This window comes from Syngnathus floridae, chromosome 9, assembly GCF_059516105.1.
Source record: "Syngnathus floridae isolate MCC-2025c chromosome 9, RoL_Sflo_1.0, whole genome shotgun sequence".
Taxonomy (NCBI): Eukaryota; Metazoa; Chordata; class Actinopteri; order Syngnathiformes; family Syngnathidae; genus Syngnathus; species Syngnathus floridae.
Genome location: NC_142421.1, coordinates 2,174,940 through 2,199,934, shown reverse-complemented (window position 1 = coordinate 2,199,934; position 24,995 = coordinate 2,174,940). Strand labels below are relative to the sequence as shown.

Here is a 24,995-nt window from a genome sequence, read left to right as displayed (position 1 = left end):
TCCAGTCAGCTCCTCTGGGATAGAAGACATTCAAGGTTGTCATCGTGGAGCTTTTGGGATAAATGGAGGATGAGTAGCTAGCATAGCTTGACTTAAATATGTCTCCAATGTAACCACTGAATGAAATGCAGATGGGGCCCATCTTGAATGGTACGATACACAAATGTAGAGTTTTCCTTTGGGGCACCGATTGGCCTTTGGAGTTTTTTATTTATATCGAATAGGGCTGGATTCCCCTGCAGTGCGGCTAATATGAACGCTAAACTGGAGGTGACCAATGATAGCTGCTCTCTTTGGCAGCTCTTCGCTGCAGCTGTCCCCGCATCTCAGGATAGCAGCTAAGATCGGCCCTCCGGATCAGACACTCGCAGGATATGCCACCCCGTTTTCCCCACCATGGTGTCAGATCTAACGAGTTTAAGCATGGTCTACTTTAGACGGTTAAAACGTACTCGGGTTTGTGTCAGGTCTGCAGTTACACAAGAATGGAGAGGATGCAGATACACAGGAGCGACATCTGTTGTGTCATTAACACCCTCTTGTGGTCAGTAGTAATACTGTTATAATATTTAATATTAATAAATCATTATTTGATGAGACTCAAATCAGTCGGTATACTATATTTAATCATGTGCAACACATGTACACCACATGGTTAAATAAATATATTTTTGTCCTCTTTAGTTTGCTATAATTGATCCCAGTCGTTTTCTATTTGATCAACGGTTTGGATGCGATTATTCTTCTGATCAAACTCCTGCTACTTATCATTGAAAAGAACAGCAGCGTCTCCATGTGGCCACAAAGGCTCATTACACAGGAACTGCATAACATGAAAGCGTTTCCTAAAACACAATCAGGCAAAATCAGATCTCTAAATTATTCTGTTGAGCTTCACACATGAAGCTGAACCAGTATGCTTTTTTTGGGGGGGGGCATTTTATAAATAATATAACCTGGAAGTATTGCAGGATTCAGCATTGACTGTACAAATCGGCCACAGCGTGGCGACAAAGTCTTTCAAAGTTCTCATGCAGCTCATATCTTCTCACGCGCACTCAGAGTAAAGACTAATACTCGCAGAAATATAATATAATAGCTAATATTACTACATCTCACTGAGCTAGTTGGAAAGAATTAAACATTTTATTGACGTGCAAATTAATTCTTTGCATCCTATTTAGTTATCAACTCTGTGTGCTTTTATGAAGTATGGATGGAGTGCTACTTTTCTTTAAACTGTTTTTGGGGCGAGGCTCGAACAGATTAATGTAATTTCCTTTCATTTCAATGGCGAAAGATACTTTGAAATCCGATTGTTTGACCATTCCAAGCATGGCTACTGAACAAAACAACCCCGTAGTTCAAGACGCCGCGATATACACAATCTCATGTACACATGCACAGGCAAATGTTTTTGGCATTATTTCCTTGTGAAGGCATGTTTATTTGGCGCCAACAAAAGGGGGCAAACAAAGAGGATGAGAGGACTACAAAGGGGGATATCCTCCTTTTCAGTGCGTTTTGTCCTGTTAGCCTGTGCACGCTAACATCCTGTTAGCCAAACAGCTCGTGGCAGCCATTGTTGACTGTCTCCTGTGTGTGAGCGAAGTCAAAAGATGGATATTTAATGACATTCCTCAGACAGAGCAAAACCGCAGGGTGTTAACTTGTTCAACGTTGGGTTTATTTGGCCTTTTTTGTGATGGTTGACTGCAGCGTTACGCTTGCACGGCAATAAGGCAGCGGGCGCAGGTCCAAGTGGCAGCGCCGATGTGTAATCCTGCACATAAACACACGGATGACATTTTGTTTACCTGGTTAGCCACAGACAAAACACATCTGCGGTATTGGGCCAACTAGGACACCAAACATAAAAGGGTGGGACTTTCAGTGCATGACCCAAATAGAGCGTTTTATGTGTGCGTGTTAATCAGGACAGTGATTACAGAACAATTTACTTTTTTTTCCTCTTATTTGCATAAAATAGTATTACATATTTTTATTGCAACAAACAGAGAGCCGTATCTTAGAAATGATTTTAATGCCCTGGGCTTGCTTCGTAATCTTTATCGCTTTGCCAAGACGTCTGCAAACACCTTGCTCATGTTTTCCTAGTATTTCAAACTTCAATTCAACATCAGCAACTACTTCTTATCAGCATTCAAAATAACTGTTCAAATAAAAGAGCACATCTCTGTCATTAATATCAGAAAAGTCAATTAACCAACCAGTCCTTCAATGATATAAACTATATCTGAATTTCCACTCCGTCTATTTTGCAATCAACTTGAGCCTGAGTGTGCTTTCATATTTACATGCTCCAAAGCAGCTAATAAGGACAAGGATGCTTTTTTTTTGGGAACTCCACAGGCACCAAATCATCCCTGTCATCATTTATTCAAGCCAAGGAGCTTGCTGGGAACACGTGACAGATGTCTGCAAGAAGGAAATAAAAAGAGGGGGATAGGCACGTTTGGTAAACCTGACGTTGTGACCATGAAACTATGAAAGGGATCAATCATCCTCCGACGCCATAACGCTGTGATTAATCCCATTAGGGCCGAGAATCCAAGGCAGTCGAGATATTGACTTGACCACAGCGTGTAATCCACTCACAGCCCGTGCTGCGTGATATCATTGGGATGCCACAAATCGGACGAAACAACGAAAACATTAAAATCAGTAACATGTTTGCTTTTGATCATACAAACAACTGACTGGACAGAATGGACATTTGTATCTGTGATCTTCTCCACTGAGTTATAATTACATGATCAAGTTTCCATTCACACAGATTAAGAGATAAAGACATAGAGACAAACACACGGACAGATACACAAACTAAAACAAACAGACCGACCCAGTCTCTTTATCTTGCAGTAACCAAACGCTGTTGAAAAAGTCAAACGTGTTTCACCAAAGCTCACAAAGTTCAAATCCCCGCTGGGGATTTTCAGGGTAAAAAAGAAAACAGTAAATTTGGCAAAGGTAAAAATGACCCCTGTGGTGATTTGTCGCTGACAGGAAGCCAGCCAATCTTCACGCCATGTAACGCGATACATGTACAAAACACGTTCCAGACTTTGAAGGGACCACGGGAAAGCATCCAATCTCTCTTCCATCTAAAATTTATTCAAACATTACTCACCAGCTGAAAACATTTCCAAACTTTATTTTTTAATTCTACACTTACAAAAATGTCGGGTAATAAAAAGTTGTTTACTTTACACACATCATAAAAACAATATCATAGAAAAAAAACAAAACAAAAATCCAGTATCATTTTCTTGAAATAATGAAGGCACACAGATTCTCTATTTACACAGCAAAGAATATACAGGATATATATTTTTTCGAATATTTGTGAAGGTCACATGATCACCTTAATCATCATGAGCATTTAGTGCGATGTTGTACAAAATTGCACGGGAACCAACACATTCAAAAACAAAATATTGTAAATGTCAATAATGTTCTCATTGTAAATAATTTGGATGGGAAAATTAAGGTATGTAATTGGCATTTTGAAAAATTAAAATCCTAATTAAGGGCAAAATCTAAGCGTCTGTTGTAGCACTTTTTTTGTACAAATTCAAACTAAATCTCAATTTATCGAGAACATGTTTACACTCATCCTACGCCGTCTCTATACTTCCAATAACCCTTTTTACAGCCCTACTGTAAAATTGTGATTGCATTGACGACTAAATACAGTATTTTAAAAATAGCAATTAAGAAGACCACAAGGAGAGGCACATTTTTTTTTCTATGTTTTTCATGTCAAAGTGTGTCACTAACGCGATAAATACCGAAAATAAGTGATTTTTTAAAAAGTAGAACACAAACACACGCACACACAAGTCCATTTCTGTGTCCCAACCTGAGACAATGACTTAATTAATCGAAACATGTTCATTTTTTTTAGCCATCACAATGACACTTGATTTTTTTTTTACCTTCAAGCAAAAAAATATATAGATAAAATAAAAGCTTACAAATAATTTCAGTGTTCATAGTTTTGCCTCGACAACCTGCAAAGACCAACTTAATGGTCAATAACACGTGAAGGGAAAAAACAACATTATATGTAGTACTTGTTTGTTTTTTCAGGTTGACCCTTTTTTTCTTTGCACATTTTGTTCTGTGCTAGCGAGAGAAAATGGCAGGCCAATTTGGCTGTCTAGAATTACTTATTCTGTGCAAAAATTGGCGGAAAAAAAAATCATTTTCTCAGCGAGAGAGAGCACAAAAAGTTCCATGCTTTAGATTGTCCGGCAAACTCAACCTTGAGCTTATTTCTCCTCAAAAATAAATTTCCTAATGGGAGATGTGGACAAAAGAAAAAAATGAATGCCTTATTCTCTAGTCAGTGGCCAAATTGTCTCCAGTTCGCCTGTAATGTGTTTAACACTCCATTTTTGTCGTATTTGTTGCTTCTCCATGTCAAGTCGTAGTTGTTTCAAAATTTAGAATTGCCATAACATCTATGCTATTTTCCATTTCCCGTCTATGGCATTTGGCATGATATATGTTAGCATTAATTCATTAGATAACGTTATACGATTTGGTTGAACATTTTAGACAATGTTTACGTAGTTCTCTGTGGTTGTATGTGTTGCTGCTCGAGGTGTGTGAAGGTTTAGATTTGCTGTAACATCCAAGCTCATTTCCATTTCCTATTTTTAGCTTTTCATATTAATTATATTGTTTGGTTGAACGTGTTAGTGCTCATCAGCACCACAAGATGGTGCCAAAATCTATGTCGTAATTGCTATTGTGGCCTTTTATTAGAGAGATGGCCATTAGTTGAAGAAATAGGGTATTCATTTTTCCTCTTTGTCAGTTTAGTTTCTTGATGGTGAATGATAGAGAAGTGTAAAATTCCATAAAAGTGGTGTATTGTGTCTAACTAGAAGTATAACTATGAAATGAGAAATATGGTGATGCTGGAAGTTTATTATTGTGTGGTTGTGATTGAGAGCTTTTTAAATGGCCTCTTTGTTCTTGCCTTGTTCCTTAACCTTCAACCCCTCAGCTTTCCTCTCCAAGATAGTTTATCAAGCCCACTGAACAGGAAGTTAGGACAATGTGTTGGACCGCCGGGCAGATAACGCCTCCCTCGAACCCTCCCCCAGATGGACAGGAAATTTAGCTTAGCGCTGTTTAGCTTAGCTCTGATTAGAGGGAGGTTGCAGGGGAAGACCAAGTTCACACGTGAATGCCGACGGGAAACACAAAAGTGACTTCCAGCTATTGTGACGGCGGCCTTCCAAGCAAGAACAGCAATAAACAAAAATACATTCTTCACATTTGAGCGTAGACCTGCACCAAGGCTTCAAGACAACCACTTTTCACATGTCATATTTTTCTGACTATAAGCTCCAGAGTATGCCGCAAAAAACAAAACAACATATAAATCGCACTGGACTATAAGTGCGTTTTCCAGAAATGACTTTCTTCAAGTTTCCTATTTGCATGGCAGCTTGGTATCATAGTGCTTGTTATTCCTTTAGAAAATTCACTCCTCCACTCATTTGTTTTCCAGAAATGGCTTTCTTCAAGCTTCATATAGGTCAAAGATGATTTTATAATTCAGGGTTATAACGCCTCGTTTTGCTTTGGCAAACATAGGATCTTCCAAAAATGCTGCCCTACTATAAAGTCACTTTTCTAGAAATGACTTTCTTTTGTTTATGATTGGCTAGAACGAGTGAATCGTTTGACCTGGTGTCTTTTTACTATAGTTACACTTGGACAAATTGGATTTACTCATCTGAATCTATAACCTCAAACTTTCCCAATTCACACTTTTCGGCATTAATCCGCTGGCCTTTTGTTCCCACCCCGTTCAGCTGTTGTCTATTTATTTTCCATGGATGTACTTCCACCAGCTGCCAGTAGCCAGAAGGGATGAGAGGTTAAAGTAGTTGAAGCACCTCCGAGCTGCTGTGCGCTTCCTGAGTTGTGCGCGGCAAGGAGGCCTTTGAGAGTTGAGCTTTCCTCGCCAAACAATGAGCGCGATGATGGCTAGTGTCAAACAAAAAAAAGCACGGGAAAGCCGTGTCAGTAATTGTGCTGGACTATTTCCCTTTACTCGATTTCAATAAATTTTTCTCTCCGCTTGCAGTTTCAAAATTGACCGAATGACTTGAAGAAAACTAGCTAAATTTTACCGAGAGCAAAAAAAAAAATAACCAAATAGGTTTGACTTTTATTTAGGCTAAAACATAAATCCTAAAATCTTTGTTTTGCTCATCTATTTTGGCAGAATTGCTCCATCAACACCAGGTCAAATTCTTAATTTTGCATTTATAGTTACGTAGAAGTTACTTGGAATGTCAAAGTTGAGCAAATTCACCTATTTTCACTTTTTATGGGGACGGTGAGAACCTATCCTTCATTGTATGCGACAACCATTTTGGCATCTTGATCCCAATGAACTATGTTGAAGTGAGCTGAGGATCTTCATTGGCAATTTTTGTGTTGTTGGGCCACTCCCACTCATGGGACATCCTTCAATCTGATTGGATGAGAAGAATGAAGCTTCTGAAGTCTCTCCAAGTTCTATGTCCTAAAACAAAAGTGATGCTATCAAAGTTGTCAGTTCCCGCTCAAGTGTCTTGTTGCTGTAGACCGAAGACCTGTTCCTAATGTTTGTAAACAGTAGACGCCATGCTACTTCCGGGTGGCAGAAAACCTCTGACGTGAACTAAAACTAGAGCAAAAACTTGTGTTTTTGGATGTTGCCAGAAGATGAATCCAGTGGAACTAGTGGGTGAGGAGGATAAATTGAGGGCGTAGTAGCTAAGACTCTAAAAGGACAGACTGGAAACCAAACTTCCATCAACAGGTTTACGGGACTCATTTTTTCACAGTAATGTATAAAATCTCAGGTTGGGTTGTTTTTTTAGTAATTTAGCAAAACATAATGGCTAGCCTGCTAGCTAACGTTAACACTTCACCGCATCCATTTTACCAGCAAAATAAATCAGAGCAACAGCAAAGTCAATTAGTCAGTTCCTCAAGGTCATGTTAACTATGCCTGAGTCTGCCTCTGTGGTCAAGTTGCATGTAATGGTCGGTTTACTGATCTGAAATTTTGCCACCTGGAAATACATGTGGTGTGATGGTAAAAAGGTCAACTAGTGGTAGTAATCCGACTCTTCCACGCCGTACAGCTCAGCCAGGGTCCTGAACCTGGGGCCCCAGTCGCTTAGGAAGTCGTAGTCCGAGTCTGAGCCTCCGCTGGAGGAGCTTCCCAACGAGCTGAGGCTCCCCGCTATGGATTCGGGGCCCTCGTATCCGTAGATGTGCAGGGTGTCGTACGGGAAGCCTTCGCGGTCGTGGTCCGCATCGTGTTTCTTCACCTGGATCATGGCCGCCATGTCGCCTTTGCAAGCGGAGGCGGGTTGCATTTGGTGCTGGTGATGGTGGGGCTGGGTCTTCTGGACCATAGCGTAGAGAGACGGGTGGGGGAGGCAATCAGGGTGGCGGAGGAGGGAGCCGTCGTGGAATGCTGATGTCAGGATAGAAACGTCGTAGCTGAAGGAGAAAAGACGATTTTAGTATTTTGGGAGTCGAACGGGAAATAACAAGGTTTCGTATTGGCCGTGTTGTTTCTTTCCATTGTACCAAAAATGTACATGGCCTGGTCAAAAAAAAACAAAAAAAACAAGTGACTGAAAAGCCACTCAGTGACAGTCTAGGAAAAACAGAAATAAACTGAACATAATCGGTTAATATGGATCGTGACGGTGATGCTATTTGAACATTAAACATGAGCAATGCATTAAGCGGGCGCCTTTTAATAAGCTTCTCATTAGATTAGATTCAGATTACATAAAACTTTTATGATTCCTTTCAGCTAAACTAGGTCACTAAATGATAGGACGCGGCAGAGGGGATAAATATTGCAAACGGAGGAGGATTAATACGCCATGTGGCTTTTCTTCAAGTACAAAGTGTCTCTCGCGTGACTAAGTCGCTTAAATAAATATTGATACGCGCAAAAAAAAGCGGCATCTAATTTCGCAAAATGTGGCAATAAGCAAATTTACCGTTTTCATGTTTGACAGCTGTAAAAATACCTTAAATGTGATTATTTCATCCTGAAATGTAATACTTTTGTTTTTTTTAAATGCACCATAGTTGGCAGCTGTCTTCAAGAGTGTTCATGTTTTTTGGTCGTTTATTCTGATCTCAAGTCATTCTTTTACGTGGGTTACCGTAATCCATGTCCACATTTTAAGACCATCAAAAATGATTTGCGATCATGAATTTAATTTCACAATACGCAATTGTTGACGTTGACATACCCGTTGGTGTCCATCTCGCCTCCGCCTTCCTCGTCGTAGGTGACGAGCTGCTCGTGGATCTCGCCGCTATTCTTCATACCGGCTAGGGAGTCTTTGTGGTAGCGCTTCTTCATCACGAATAGGATGACTATCACTGCAAGACACACGACAGACCTTTTTTTAGGGGGAGGGAGAAACTGCTTGTTTCATTCTTGGAACATGAGGAAAAGTTGTTCCGGCAATTTTTAGATGTTTGACAGACAGACGCGATTAACGAGTGCGTGAAAACTTGAGCTGGCAAGATTAAAGCGGTCAGGCTTGGCTTTTCTGTGAAGATGTGGGGAAATTAGGGCAGGAATGAGAATGGGGCCATGAAGGAAGCGAGCGAGAAGGAAGAGGAAATAAGGCGGTGCGCTAACGAGGGAGCGAGCTCAGAAAACAGAGGGGAAAGTGAGCTGCCGAATGGTTTTAGGTGTCTGCAAAGTTTGCCTCCAGCGCGAGAAGCTCGAAAAGGCGACGACTCGGCAAGGACGGCGAGACGGATGGAGGGAATATCAATGAGGAAGAGGTGGGAAAGAAGATGGAAGGGAAGAGACGGGAAGTGAAGGACATAACATGAGAAGTTATGGAAGGAGGCACGGTGCTAAGGGCAGAAACCAAGAGAGGGAGAACAGAATCGATGAATAAAAAAAATGGGCAAGAAAAGACATTTCATTTTCATCAAAAGAAAGAATGGATGAAGTGAATGACAAAGCAAGCAAGGGAAGAAGAAGGAGTGAAGGACAAAAAGGGGAGAAGTGAAGGACGCTTCTGACATTAGATTAAGGCCGCACGCTTCGGGGTCCTGATATGAACTCGTCTCTTTCTTATTCTCTCTCCGGACGTTCGACATTCGCTTTGCCTTTTAGCGCTGGGCGAGCGTGCCTCGTTCCGCTATGCTTGGGAAAGCAACAGATTAATCTTTTACAACACATGCTCGGCACTTTATTAAGCCTGACAGATAGCCGACTCAGAAGAAGGGAAAAAAACGGGAAGAAAGACGTGCAAACCAGTGAGAAAATGTTCTAAGTTTTTTTTTTTGTCAAGGGGGTCAAATGCGACTAGTGGCGAGTAGGGAGCTAACGCGATGGCGCTAAATTGCTTCAGGGCACGACAGATAACGACAACAGCGTTAAATAGTTAATCTGGCCTGTGGTGAGAGAATTTGATAAAGAGAAGGAGACCCGGTGGGGCTCCAGACGAAAAAGACCGAGCGGAGCGTATTAATAGTTCATCCACTTAATGTTTGCCGCTGTTTGATAAGCAGACGGCACCTAAAGTACTGATAAACTCCTCATTAACTCTGCTATTCTTTACCATTTTTTCCCACCATTTTCCATTCCCAGTTTTCTACCCCAAGATCTCTATCCGACACAACCACGGTGGATTGTCTTTTTAATTAACGTGTCAAGTTCAGATTTCCGTTCGGTTCTGGAAACACAGTAACTGTCGATACCTGTACTCAAGTACAACAAAATATTTGTATCGCCCCCTGCAGTGACAAGTGTGTTGAATGAGAACGCCAAGAAGGGAGGGGCGAGGGTAAGGTATCAAAGAGAATAGCAACGAGTTGGAAACCGCGGGCATTGTTTTCCGCATCTGTCTCTCCATTATTCATTAAACCGACAACACCGGGAGGCGGTACAATTCTTCCACGGGAAATCTTATCCGCGAGAACGCAAGGGCGAGAACACGACATGAATTCCAAAGGGGTTGAACTCGACGCTAATTTCAGTATTGGCCATTTCGAACTGACCCAAGATGGTGAGTATGCAGAGTAGAATAGCGATGAGGACGTGGACGCTCACTCCCATCTTCTGCGCCTCGGCCTTGCACTGAGTTGGGATGCGTCTGGCGTCGCAGCGGCACGCCTACGAAACACCACATCGTGTCAATTGAAGGAATCGCCGGGTTAAGTCACAAATACCGACCTTGATGGCCAGTTTGGTGACGCTGGACTTGATGGGTTGCCCTCCGTCGCTGATCCTCACGTTCACGCTGTAATCTGTGGGGTCGTCCAGGTTGAACGGTCCCTGTTTGACCAGGACGTACGCACTGTTGTCTGGACACAAATAGACGACAAGTATTTGTTACTTCCCATCCTGGTCAATGGGCAACCTTTTAAAGACAAAAAAGCAAAAACAACCAAGCCGAGAAACCAACGTAAAACGTCCGTCTAACAATGAACCTATTTGTCAAGCGGTCAGAGCTTCCTGCTCAGGCCTGCGATTTTTTTTCTCTCTATTGGCTTGAGGAATTCCAGAGTTGACAATGGCAGGAAAACGGGAGCCTGGCCATCTCAAAGGAGCACAGAACTCAACTTTAAAGCAATGTTGTTGACGTTCAAACTCCGGGCAATAGTCTCTTAAGTCACGAACCACATTTGCACAGGTTTCCTGAGGCGGTTATAAATTTTGTTCAAACGGACGGCAATCGGCATAGCCAAAGCTAACGAAACCAAGGCTAAGAACTTGAGCACAGACCGATTCTGTGACTAATGTGAGCGCAAACAATCCACAAAATCATGAAAGTTGCAGTAGTGCAGTGTTGTGCACCTCACCCGAGTCGTCCCTCGCTACTCACGACACACTTCACAACATCCCACCAGACAGCTTCTATTTTATCTTGTTACTGTCCAATGAAAAACAAGTCGTGTCTCAAAGGGCATGTCAATAAAAGATCTAAACATCTCCTGTCCTGCACCTTCCCGCCTCGCTCGTCTTTGTTTGGCGGGAAAGTCTCCCCGGATGGCCCCGCATCCCTTCGCAGTCTTTCTTGTCACTCTCTTTGTTGACTCTCGTTATCCCAACTCGACGCACTTTTGTGTTTACTTGGCCGTCTAACGTGGAGGAATCCATGTTGACGCCGGTGGCTGTCACTTCAGAGCCACGGGGGAATGTGACGAGAGTGGTTGGAGGTTAGGTGGCAACTCGGACCAGGGCGAGGTGGTGAAAGCGGCCTTGTATGCATGAATATTTGACAGGACCATCACTTTGAGGCTCTTGTGTGTGTAAAGCGAGTGTTAAGTGGTGCGAGGAGACGACACATGACATGTTGTGAAATGCACTCATCGCTCATGTTGCCACCTCCCTCGTGTCTTTTTAAAGCCTGCCAGCCATCCATCCTTTGCGACGTCTCTTCTTTTTTTAAAATGTCTGAGAGGAATTTTACTTTTGCATGACCTTGTCTAGTTCCCTCTCACTCTTTATCTAGCCACTTCCAGAATTTTTACATTTTTGCAGTATAAGGACAAATGGAAGACATTTTCCTTCCCCTTTCACATTTCATGACCGATTTAACCGTCAATGTTTCCAAAATATTCAGCTGCCCAAAACTTTACATGGTGAAAATCAGATTCTGAAATGATCTGTCTGGTTCTCGCTCTCTCTCTCACTCCCTCCCTATTCCTCTGCTTCGACCACTGCAAGTTTGATGACCAAATGTCGGCGAGCAATTTTACTTTCTGTCTGACCTTCGCTCATTCCTTCTCCTTTACTTTATAGCTTTCACCTTCTACTGCGGTGTTCCCAAAGCTTTATTATGTCAAATGAGTCAAACGTAGATTTTAAACACCAAAATGTTCAACCGAACTATATAAATTTGTCTAAATGAAAGTCTGCTAATTTCATGCCATCATTTTATGGAAAACGCCATAGACGGGGCTAATGAAATTTGCATCAAAGTTATGGTTCTTATAAATCTTCAAACATCAGCCACTTCAACGCACATGAAGCAGCAACACAGAGAATCCTTCTCTGCGAGAACAGCAAATATTTCGAGGGATAAGGGAACCTCTTCTTCTTCTTGTCAATTACACTCAGTGCTGCCTGGCATGTTGTGGCACAAAGTGGTACTCCACTACGGTAATAAAATACAGTAAAATAGTGAAAAATAAAGATAGTAAGAAAAAAAAGAAGCATATTTCAGCTCCTTGTTAAAGGATATTTGTCAAAATGGACATGTTTCTGACTTTTGAGGCTCTGCTGAGTGCCATTGTCATTACGATTCGTCATCCTGGATCCAGTGAACCATCTCCCTTAATTCTCATCGCCCTCGGCTTCCTTTCATCTTTTTCCTCCAAATCATCCTCATCTGTCTTCCCTCCGTCATCGCTACAGCATGTCGGGCCTCCCTCGGGCACCAGCGCACAGGAAATGGATGAAGCCACTCCCCCCTTCCTGTTTATCTTTCTCGCACGACGCGTGTTATTCCAGGTTTGACTCGGATTAAAAGGCAACGCTTCACCTGAGTGTCTCGTTTGATGACACCTTTACTATTCACTTCATTTTTTTCTTCCATTTTTTTCTTCATTCATACGATCAGTTTGGCTCAAGACGTCCAAAGACATCTGATGCAACCAGGAATCAAATGTTGCACTTTGACTAATAGCTGAACATCCATGTCTGAACCAAATGGTGGGAGGTTCACTTTTGAAACATTCAGGCTTGCATTTTTGTATTTCATATTGGACATGACAGCTACCGCTCTGAAATTATTGTGTGAATTTCAAAGAGCAAGTTCTATTCAAATTCAAACTATTCACCTCATTCAGAAATTCTTGAAAACCGTTTCTACTACTCCCAAGGTCAATTTAATTCATTCGACAACATTTCACTTTAGCTTCACCTCTTTCGCATTCACACATAAGTTCTACGCAAATCACATTCTCTCGTTACACTTTGATGGTCAACAGCAAAGCCTGATCTCTGCCACACTCAACGCGTGTGATGAAAACATGCCTCGCAATTTAGAATCACCCATCTGTCTATCATATCTCAAATTGGAAACTGTCATTTTTGGACAGACATTTCCCATTGCAGTAAAAATCTCTCGTTTCATGTCAAATATTCAATGTTGAGTTACAACTGTGATTTAACGACACCCATCTGTCTACTATACCTGGTTCACATTTGGTAGCTGTTGTGCAAATTCCCTAGGATGAGTTTGTCCTGGTACAACTCTTGGAAATGGGCCACCTCCCCAAAATGGCAACAACAAAATAAATATTTTCGTGCTTCCTGTTGTGACGAACACACGTTCCTGATTTTGTATTAATTGGACTCAGTGGAGACAGATTCTAGTAAAATGTCACCTTAAAAAGCTGAATTGGTACCAACACTTTTCTTAACTGACGGTGTCATTTATTTGTTGTACAGGAGGACATCTGTAAAATATTTGCTGCCTCCAGTTTCAGACATTACTGAGCACACAGACAAGCTTCAAAGCCCCTGAGTGGGTGCCAGAAACAAAATGTAGCCATCTGAATGACTTCCATGTCAGCATTAAGAAAGAGACCAAAAAAAAAAAAAACCTGACAACTTACTGCCAAAATCTCTGATGGAAAAGTTGGAGCTGGGAGAAGCCAGAGTGAAGGTGAACGAGGCCGGCTGGTCGTCCTTATCGGTGGCCCTCAAAGTTCCGATCACCTGAGGAAACAAACAAACGCAAATTGTGAAAAAAAAAAAGTCTACAATACAAAATCTTTATCAGATATTCACATTTTTACGACAAAATATAAAAATACCAAAAACACAATTAAAAATGTTAAATTAAATAAAAACAATCGTTGAGAAACAGACAGATATTTAAAAAATATTAGCTGGAACTACAAGTTAGAAAAGTAACACAAATTGATTGTTTTGTCAACAAGTCCGCGGGGAAACCTCGCATTTCCCTCAACAGCATCATGACGCAAAACCAAAACCTGCTCACTGCTCATCATTATGCTCCTAAAACATCCATTGACTTAGAATCTCTAAAACTTCATTTAAAAAAAAAAATGCATGATTTAAAATGCCTCCAATGACCCTCAAATAAAGCTCAGCTTTTCAACTTTAGTTAATGGTGGTACACGTTTTTAGAATGATTGAAACTTACTGTGTTTGCGTTGTCATTCTCACACACAAAGATCTCGTCCACATCCAGTTCGGGCTCGTTGTCATTGACATCCTCCACGACAATGTTGACTTTGACAAAAGACTCCAAACCTGAAATCAACCAGCAATCACTGAGCTGCCTCCAGGCGTTGCTTTTGACTTGGCTGCTGGCTGAAAAGAAATCAACTGTGCTCTGTATGAAATAATCCTATCTGGATTTGTCACATGGCCTTCAGTCAGACATTGATTATTCCTGACTGGTTTTCAGGATGTCTCCTTTTATTGCCTTAAAATAAATTGTAATTTTGAGGGGCCTTGCCAAATTCAGACCTGGAGCCTTTTTCATTTCTCAATCATGAATAGACCCACAAATTGTAGCAATAACCTTCCAAATACCATAATATATCAAATATAATCACAAGGACATAAGAATAGACAAAAAAATGCAGATTGAGAAATAGCTTTTGAATCATCATTCAGCGCACCTCCCAACTTTTTCAGCCCGGTTCATTACAGCGTTCAGCTTTAATTTCACTTTTATTCCTCCCAAAGCTCTCTGCAGATGTTGTTGTCATTGGCTGAGATGATTAAGGCCAATGGACAAAAGGGTTTCTATTTGCAAGCTGTTCATTTGTCACATTAAAGCAGCCTCACTGTTCGTTGCCTCTTTTAATGTCTTCCATTTAATGTAGCGACTATCTTTAGTGCCTTGCTGCGTGCGGTTCACTATAACGGAGACCTTGTCGAGCGGGGCTCGGGGGACCATTGTGCGCCCTAAACATGATGACAAACCACGAAAATAGATCTTTGAATGCTGTTGGCTGCCCGTCTAAAAATACAGACTTTGCTTTGGGAGGATGCAGATGAACAAAGAGACGGCATAATGTGATTTTCTGCTCGCACTGAGGCTCGGCCAGGTGCGTTGGCAAGGTGTCTAATGCGTTTTTTTTTTTTTTTTTTCCTTTGGTGATTGACTACATGCGGCGTTTCCAACATATGCGAGAGAAACTGCGAGTTTGGCCTCTGTAACTCTCTCCCCGAGTGCATGTTATCCGACACATGGCTTCCATTTGCCTGTGAGGAGCTTTTGTTTTGAATTCATAAAAGTGTGTATGTGTGCAAAAGAGGGTGTGTTTATGTGTGTGTATGACGCACCGCTTGGCTCCTCTTGGGCTTTAACTTGGAACATGTGTGTGGCCTCCAGCTCGCGGTCCAGAGTCCTCAGGGTGGACATCTGCCCTGTGATTGGATTGATAGCGATTGGACAATCCTTGTCCAAGATCGAGTACCTTGAGGGCGGTCACAGAGTAGCAACTCATTTTCCTGACAACATTCGTTCCTCCCTTTCACCATATTTTCCTCCATATTGTCAATCGGGTCATAAAACCATGGCCGCATATTTGCCGCCGGTGCCACAATAGATCCTTACCGGATACCCTTGCCAGCTTTGTCCGGATCTCTGGCGCTGACGATGCCGATGTTGTTGACCAGTCTTTCTTCAGGCACTTTGAAGGTGTACATCGGCTGTGAAAATTCCGGCGGCTCGTCCACATCCAAGACTTTAACGATCACCTGCACATGTGGACGCAAGCATGTAGTTTTTTGATGATCATCATATGTTGATAAAGTCATTAATATTCTGAAAAAACCCTCCAGGGCCTTTAATTTGGTGGTGTTTTTCATTTGGCAGATTTTAAGTTAGCCTTGGTTGTTCTGAGCGGCCCACTGTTGTATGGTGTTCCGCAGGGTTCAATTTTGGGGCCCCTGCTGTTTTCATTGTATTTGTTAAAAGAAAGCAATGTACTTTATGAAGTTATTAATGTCAGCAATATTTACCTGTGCCGTGGTGACAGCAGTGGCCACGTTGTCAGCGGGAAAGCGCAAGTTTCGCAGGTTTTCCCGCACCTGCACACTGAATGAGTAGCTGTTTCTTGTCTCGAAGTCCAGAGCCTGAATAACACCCAATAGACAGTTCAAAAGTAAAGTCTTAAAATAAGAAAGTGCTAACACTGTTGGATAAAAATACTTGATTGTTTTGAGAATTTAGAATTTTTGAGAATTTATATAAAAAATATATAAAAATTTTAAATCGGTGGAATGCATTTTGTGCTTTCCAAATGCATTCAATCCGTGCTTGTGTTCCGCTTCCACTTTGATGTGAACAAACATCCAGTGCTGAGCACCGCAATTCTCCCCTTTCCCCTTCCTGTTCCAGTTTCTTGGGGTATTAGAAGCAGATCACTTTACGTTTTTTTTTTTATCCACGGACAGGTAGACGAAGCGTGCGTCTAACTGGATTATTCCCGCTCCCGATCATTTCCGAAAGCAGCCTGTAAACACCTTTAACGAGCGTGCGGCCCATCGCCGACTAAACGGGCCGCGGAACCGCAGGATTGCGCTTCCCTTCCATGCCGTTGGAATACATTTTGCGCTCTGTGATGTCTCTTAAATACTTTATCTGAAACCTTGCGAGTGTGAAATATCTCCACTCAACAGACGAGCAATGGCCTACATTGTTATTTATCAAACGGCCCGTGTGAATGTGCGCGAGGGCATTTAAAAAATGTGGCTTTTGCCTCGGATGCTTATGTTCTTTCTTGCTCGCGGATGTTCTGTAATGCTCGTGTGCCACGTTCTATTTATGTGCCTGGAGTCAGCCGAGGATAAAAACGCTTAAATGTCACATCAAACCACAAACCTGTGTATTTGGAACTTAGATGAGCCTTATTCTTTGCAGGGGGACCAAAAACAAATACGTCGACTCTATCCCCAGTAAACGTGTTCCAGATAATCAGGACTATCGATACTCTTTCTTAGATCCATGATTAGAAATAATTAAGTCATAATTACCTGTCTGAGCATGAGGTTGCCGTCCTTCCGAGGGCCGAGCTCCACGTAGAATATTTTGTTGTTGTTCGGCAGAGAGAAAATGGGCTCTTTGTTTTGGATCTGATCTCCATCCTTCACTTCCAAAGTGCCGATCTTTGTGTTCAGCTTGTGGTTCTCCGGAACCTGCACCTCGTACGTCGCTACGAAACAAATACAACACAATTAGTCGTTATTCAACTCTGGTTAAACATAGTAACGTGTCGCCGGGGTACTCCAAAATCACTTTTGTGCCAAACCGTCGTGTTTACACAAATGGGGAAAACCGAGCAATTATTTCATTCCCAGAAGGCCTGTTATCTGTTGTTTTACCCCCATTTGCAACACTTTGCTCTCGAAAGTACTCTAATGGATTAAGACCAAAAAAAAAAAATGAATACACCAAGAATGAAGATGTATATCCTCGTTAAACCAGCTAAAGAAGTGTTAAAATGCAGTACGTTACTGAAATAGAATATTTTAACAACCAAATCACAGTGATCCCTACATCTGGTGAAGGAGGCGATGTTGTCGTTAATGTCACCGACGCTGATGGTGACGGAGGTCGTAGCCGTGCTGCCGGTCGCCATTCCTCTCAGGTCCTGAGCCTGGACCACCACCATGTACTGACTCTTGGTCTCGCGATCCAGAGTGCTCACCTTGCAGCTGATCATACCTGGACGCACGTCAGTTAGTTAAGGCACGCTACAATGCGAAGAATTCTTGCTGACGATAGACCTGTTAAGATTTGTTTGTAATTTGGTTTAGAAAAAGGTGCAATGAGCTAAAAACCTGTGATGCTGTCAATTTCAAAGGCAGACAGGTCACCGTCGGGCGTCAGAGAGTAGCGGAGCTCGCCGTTAGCGGAGTTGGGGTCGTCGGCGTCCGTCGCCTTGACCTCGACCACTTTGGTTCCTGTGAAAATAATAAGTGTGACAGTCCAACTTAATACAAATGCTTCTTTATTGATTTATTGATTAAACAATAAAAAAATCGTTCTATAACTGTATGTACCTATGGTAGACCTCTCCAAGATAGATCCGTTGTAAATTTGAGGAAAGACGGGGGAGTTGTCGTTGACGTCGGTCACCTGGACCACAAAGTCTCCCGAGTCCTCGATGAGTTTGTTGTTGCCGTCGTACATCCTGGCGGTCAGGTGGTACGCACTCTTCTCCTCGCGGTCCAGAGACTTGCTGGCATACAGATCACCCTTGTGGTCCACGGTAAAGATGCCATCTGCGCCTTCGCCCTCAATTTTAAACCGCTTCACTTCCACTTTCTGACTGGACTTGAGCTGGACAAAGGAAACAGAGTGCCTAATTATGTAAAACTCCTCCACAAAATTCTGCATAATCTGTCCGAGTGGATGATCATTTTGAATATGCGGTTGGGGTCATTTCTGGTTTACCTGTCCGATCTTGTAGGGCATGGGTGCGGTTTTCTCCTCTTCCACATAGAACAAGTTCCAGATCCACTCCCGCTTCTTCCGTGATAGAACAGGATAGGTCTCCTTCCCCACAATCTCCTCGGCAAGTCCTTGCCGCCTCTCCGTGCCCACAGCCGAGTCCTCGGAAACGCCGGGTGAGACAGACCGGGCCGCTACGGCCAGAATAAGCCCCGCCGTCCAGACCCGGAGCAAAGCCATGATCTGCGCAGTAGGGATGAAGAAATGAAGATCAGGAAGAAGAAGAGTGTGACATTAAAACCACTTATCAAGTGTGCGCACACAACCCGCAAGTCCTCCACGGCCTATCGTGGACAACCAGGACTCTTAAAGCTCCTCAGAAATAGGACCCGGTGGAACATTTAGGACCAAGCATTTCACTCCGGAGACCGCGGGGGGATTTATTAAACACGCCGGCCCACTTTTAACCGAGCACTCAGGACGCGCTCGTCTTTATCGGACACTTAGCAAGCGACGGTTTGACATTTTCCGACGATTCTTGTTCTCGCTTGGGAAGATAACTGGAAGAAGTGCTAAAAGGACGTGATGAAGCATGTCCGCCATGTGGGGGAAAAAGTTCAGCGGGGTTGACGTCATCTGGCAGCAACCTCGGTGATAAAATACACAAAAGTGAACATTCCTGATGACTGACTTCACGATGTGAACGCCCTGATTTTGATACACCCTCGATACTGATAATAAATGAAGCTCATAGTTAAAAGTGGAACATTTTCTGCATGAGGGGAACTAAAGAGAAACAAGCGAGGAGAGCAGGCTGGTGCCGCTCCAACCAAGAATTATTGCGTGACCTGATAAAGCCATCTCGGATAAGAGGTGAAACATCCTTAAAGACAACCAGATCGCTCCAGTTGCAATGGATTTGATAACCCTGAGAATAGAATGAACCGTCTTTATCTCATCCATATCCCATTTTGTGTGCCAACCTATCCCAGCGTTGTCCGTGTCTCTGTCGATCTCGAGCCGCTGTATAGATTATGGTATCTTATTGTCTGTCAGCCATTAGCGGCCTGCAGGGAGAAAGCGGGATTAGGATGCCGGGATTACCGGCCCGCCTCTCTTTAATGGCCTAATCTCGTATTGTAGCGACCCGTCGTGCATGACCCCCCCCACCCGTAAATCAGCTCAAACAAAGACGCCAACCAACACTTTTCATTTGTCCTCCTTTTTGTGTGCCAGTCTTTTCTGTCCTTTCACGGCTAAATTAATTAAAGTGGAAATGTGATGACTTTTTTTCCCCTTGAATTATTTGCTGAATGAAATTGGAGCCAAATAGTTTACCTTGAAAATGCATGCATCTCATTTATTGCCGCCTGCAGACTTCTAATCATGTGACTTTTCTAAATGAGAAAATATAAATACGGCATTCAAGGTCTCGTTTATTCAGACGATCAAATGCTTGAAATTACAACGGTTTCTTTCACGGCAGATATTCCAAGGACATCTAATAGAACCAGTCGAGTTAAAGTGCATATTTAACGTCTACAGTAAATGAGTCACTCTTTCATACTTTGTCTCTCATTTCTTAATGCATATGAGGCCAGTTACAATATGGTTTCCAGAAACGGCCATTTTGTTTTTCCAGGAGTGTTAGCCATTCCCTTTAATCAGCCACAGGAAGTGTAAACACAAAGCCTTCTGGGAAAACATGCGTAATGAAGGCCGGTCATTAGCGCAGGAGAACACGCCCTTCCCTTCCCTTCCTGCTTTTCCATCTGTGGACGTGTGCGTGCTTCCTACTCATCCTCCTTCATTCTCCCACTTTTCTGCCGACATGTCATCTGTCTTGAGCTCGTCATCCTTCCGTCACTCATCCTCTCGTTCACATGGAAGCTCGTTATTTACTTTTATTCGGTTGACTTACACATTTGGCAGCATTTGCAATGAAATCTCTCATCAGAATTTCATAAAACATTTTTTTTTTTTTAGGAAACGACATAATTGAATACATTTACAATGGAATTTATAGTTTGAACTGATATGATTACTTTCAACTCAAGTTTTTATTTAATTGAACTCAGGTTACCAACGTGCCATGAGATGGCAGGGAAACACAATTTTTGTCTAAATGAAGATTTATTCATAATGGAAGATAGCGTCAACAAACAAAATCTGCAATTGTTTTAATTCCATATAGTTGAGTTATTAATAGTGCCGTTTCAACGCAATACAGTAACGAACTTCATATTTGTTGCTCACACTATATACGAATAAATGTATACGTCTTTATTTATGATAACGTGCTGAAAGATGTTTATACCTGTGCTGTTGCACCTGCTATTTTTCGTTCTTTTTCACACGTTCGGTGCGGTAATTATCGTCTCATTAATTTCAAGCGAAAATGTCCCCCCTCACCTTATTTACCACAGAAGTGCAAAACGAATAAACAAGTTCCAAGAATATCTGTAATTACATCTGAGCACTGTCCGCAGGCAGCAGCTGTGGCGTGCGCGTGCATATAACCACGACAACGACGCTCTTTCGATCCTTGCTGCTACTGAGTGGCAGATGACTCTGCCCTACCTTGCGCTACGCTAGCAAACAAAATGTTGTCGTCTCGCATTCTCCTCTGTAGAAAATATTTCGATTCACAATTAATGTTTATTTACTTCATCACAGAGGGATGAGACGTCTATTAAGGCGTGGCCTTCAGTGATCATCAGGTGTGAGGTTTGATAATGATTCAATAAATCAGATTATTATGTGTGTACCCAAACTAATATATCTTTGCTCATCCACTCTACCCCGACGACATAAATTGACAGGCAGAACATTTATATGCTTTTCCACTAGATGATTGAATGTACGATTCAATTTGATATATTGGAACTGAATGGTTTTTTTTCTTCACATTTATAACCTCAAATAAGTTTGGGCTATTTTGGTTGCCACTGCTCCTAAAGCAAAACAAATCAAAAAAGTGATGCTTTCTGTCATTATTGTTTCGGGTTGTAATGGCTGCTTCTCACATATTACTAGCTCCACTTTTATCCTCCTACAACTCTGTATGTGGGTGTGTGTGTGTGTTGAGATTAAAACAGGTTTAATCACATAGCAGATTCTAACAATCTGTCTGTTCGCAAGTCACACCAGCTCACACACACACACACACACACACACACACATGCACACACACACACAGCACATAGTATATGCTTTGTGAAGTCAGACGAGTGCATGGAGGTTGTCCTCAGCAACGTCAGCTTCATTTGGTCTGACACTAATAGCTGATGTCCTGATGACGGCGAAAATTGACGGTCAGCTTTTAATAGAGACCAATTGCGGCCCATGAATGGAAGTGAGAATTTTTGGTGTGCAGAATAGTGAGAAAAATGACAAGCCATCTTTCGACTGACTTCTGGCAATCGAATGGACGTCATTATAGACAACTTGTAGAAGTTTGGAGCAATTTAGAGTAAGTGCTTCTTGATCCCTGTCAAATTCCGCACCTATTATACATGTCATTTTCCGTGAGCTAACACTCCATAGGCGCCACATCGTAATGCTTTTGTTTTTAGCAAGAGAAGGTGCAAAAAAAAAAAAGACCCAAATGCACACTTCACAGGTGTTAAAAGTGGAAAAAAGATTTAGTGAGTGTTCCTAAAGCACCAACAAAAGATCACAACAAAAGGCAGGGAAACAAACAATACAAGAAAGTAACAGTTTACAATCTCAGCAAAGCTGGTAAAGAAGGACAATGGTAGCAACAAAAGGTCAGAAAAAAAATAGTATAGGAAGCCAAAAAATAAAAAGGCACGGGCTCCATCTCGCATGAAAAAAGGTCAAGTTTACAAACATGGGCTGGGTTCAGACATGGCAGTATATGAGATTATCTTACAAAGGACAGCGGTGGCCGCCGCAGACTATTTATACAAAAGGATTTGGGCACAGGTGGAGACAAAATGGCCGTTTCTCAACGTGAACTATCCAGAGTACGCTCTCGTGAACTCGCCAAGTGCGGTCTAGCAAAAGATAAACGCGAGAAGTTTCTTTGTAAATCAAAACAGCTATGTAGGCTACTATTTTCTTAGCCAAGCATGCATCTTTGGTTTAAGCTCGCTGATAAAAACAACATTTTGTGCATTCTTGGTTTATTCAGACTTTCAAGTGGGACAAAATTAGGCTGCCGCTGATAACGTTTTGCGAGGGCATAACAACAGAAAATAACGCAAATTCAGAAACGGCTAATCACGATAATGAGGAAACGAAGACAGGAAGTAGAGCCTTTAAAATGAGAAGAAATAATTACTGTAAAATAAAAGTAGCATGAAAGACTCAAAATGGAAAACTAAAAAAAAATGACTTTCAAAGCTTTATAAGAGTTTTTGTAACATGACCACCATGATATGATTGTTATAACTATTATCTTTATTGTGCCTAGAAATTGTCAGTCCAAATAAATCAAAGTTGATCTTTCCTGAAGCAATCAGCCAGCAACTTTTGCCGAGCCGCCTTCGTCACAGCTGGACAGCCTGTCGAGCACTCTGACATCCATCTGAACGAATGCGTCTAATCACGTACGTGCGTGTGCGTCTGCGCATGTGTGTGCACGAGCTTGCGTCCGTGTAACGGCGGGACAACCAAGTCTCCCAGATGGCACCCAAAGGATTTTCCCAGATTTTTTTCCCCATCTTTGTCTCTCCAGGAATTAGACCAGTGGCTTTAGTTGCATGGATGGCTTCCGACGCAACAGAACAACAAATCAAATCACGTCCATCTCCCTCCGGGTTGCAAATCCATAGAGGGAGGAGCGGGGGTGAAAAATATCAAGTACAGCAATTAAAAGACGCTTTAAAATGTCCTCTCTTGTTTGATGGCAACAAATAGTCTACTGAGCGTCTAAAATCTTCTTACATAAGTAAAAGAAAATTCAGTCATTCGTCACTCCCTGCATAATCCTGGTTTGGCGTTCACATTTTTTTCAGGGGGAGCCTACCACTCGTTAGTCGCTGAAGCATTCGTCTCATCTAGTTTTGTGCTCAGGCCAAAGCCATGTCTAATTGGAAAATGTTTGATGTGGCGCCATCTAGTGGTATCTTAAACCCCAATTAACTACAGCAGTGGCTACACCCGGGAGCCTTCCAGGGTTAATTTGGTTGGTTGAATTTGTTTTCATTCGTGGGAAAAAAAAGTTATGGAACGTTATGATAGTGCGTCACATAAAAAAAAAAAAAAGTGACAATATATTTAATTGAAAAAATTGAGGTTTTTAGCTGTTGATGGAAACACAAGATATAAAATTTTGCACTGGTTGTTATTAGATAATCTGGCTGTACCTAATAAAGAGTCCTGTAAATCGAGTTATGGTGAAATCTCCCGACCTTCTCTTTTTTAAAATATCCATCCGAATTTTGCCAACAGACTATGCAGGTGTACCTAATGAAGTGTCCCATGAGCAGAATCAAAGTCTTACCTCTCAGTGCTGAAGCGTCCGAGACCGCAGAATCTTTTGCGAGTCCTTCCGAATCCTTCCTGATCCCGTATAGGTTCTCTGTAGTATTGATTCCTTCCCAACCTTCCTTCCAAAAGTCGAAATCCTCCCAAAGAAGTGGTGACGCCGTGCTAAACACACTTCCAGATAGCAACTGGAGAATATTTTGGGAGCACCAACAGGTTCTCCTCCTCCTCTTCCTCCTTCTCCTCCCCTCAGATTGTACTTCACTCTTAACGTCTTTCGCCCCCCCAAAAAAAAAAGGTCACTGCCCACTTCCCCTTCCTGTTATTGTGTCCAGTCCTGCTACTGTTCGTCTTCCTGTCCAGGAGGGAAAGACCACCACCACCAAGCAGCAGACGCAGTTACACTGAGCTTTTTTGGGGGGGTGCGCTTGGTAGAAATGATGGAGCGAGGGAGAGAGAGAGTGAGAGAGAGGGAGGGATGCAAGGAAGGGAGCAGAGGAGGATGATGGAGAGCAAGGTGAGAGAGTGGAAAAAGGGAGGGGAGAGAAGGAGTGGATTTATTATTCATGTGTTTGCGATAAGGATTAAGTTAAACAGGTTATTGGGGATAATCCACAGAGATTTCACCACATGAGGCGGCCGTGTGTGTGTGTGCATGTGTGTGTGCGTGTGTGTCAGACAAAGATCTTGTCTAAGCCGCCAAATGAGATGAGAGCGACGCCCTACCAGACACACACACTCTCACACTCGCACACATATTTATGATAATATCACTGTTTTTTGGGCTGTGTTTAGGCGTGTGTGTGTGTCTGTGTGTATGATTTTGTGTGTCTGTTAGTGTGTTTGTGTGTGTGTGCATTTTTCGAATAAAATATCATGCTGTCTCACTTTGCCATTTTCCCCTCCAGACGTTGTTTTTTTTCCTCAAATTGTCGCCCTGCGTGTCATCGGGTGAAAAGAGGGGAAAACAAATATTGACTTTGAAATTCCCTGAGTGGATAAGTGCATTCCTAAATGTTGTTATTTTCCTTAAACCTTCTCATTATTATACAACACATG

General features: G+C 42.3%; 1 protein-coding gene across 1 annotated transcript; it reads right to left on the bottom strand.

The window, feature by feature from the left end:
• Nucleotides 1–3,155: 3,155 nt before the first annotated feature.
• Nucleotides 3,156–24,351, bottom strand: cdh5 (cadherin 5). Its single transcript, XM_088385202.1, has 15 exons — nucleotides 23,953–24,351; nucleotides 18,486–18,725; nucleotides 18,092–18,371; nucleotides 17,870–17,992; nucleotides 17,586–17,753; nucleotides 17,063–17,241; nucleotides 16,049–16,162; nucleotides 15,642–15,784; nucleotides 15,368–15,501; nucleotides 14,214–14,323; nucleotides 13,660–13,762; nucleotides 10,268–10,398; nucleotides 10,093–10,207; nucleotides 8,319–8,451; nucleotides 3,156–7,545 (listed from the first exon to the last, which is right to left on the bottom strand). The coding sequence occupies exons 2-15, from the start codon at nucleotides 18,720–18,722 to the stop codon at nucleotides 7,146–7,148; spliced, it is 2,370 nt and encodes a 789-aa protein (XP_088241328.1). The 5' UTR covers nucleotides 18,723–18,725; nucleotides 23,953–24,351; the 3' UTR covers nucleotides 3,156–7,145.
• Between the last annotated feature and the right edge of the window lie 644 nt (nucleotides 24,352–24,995).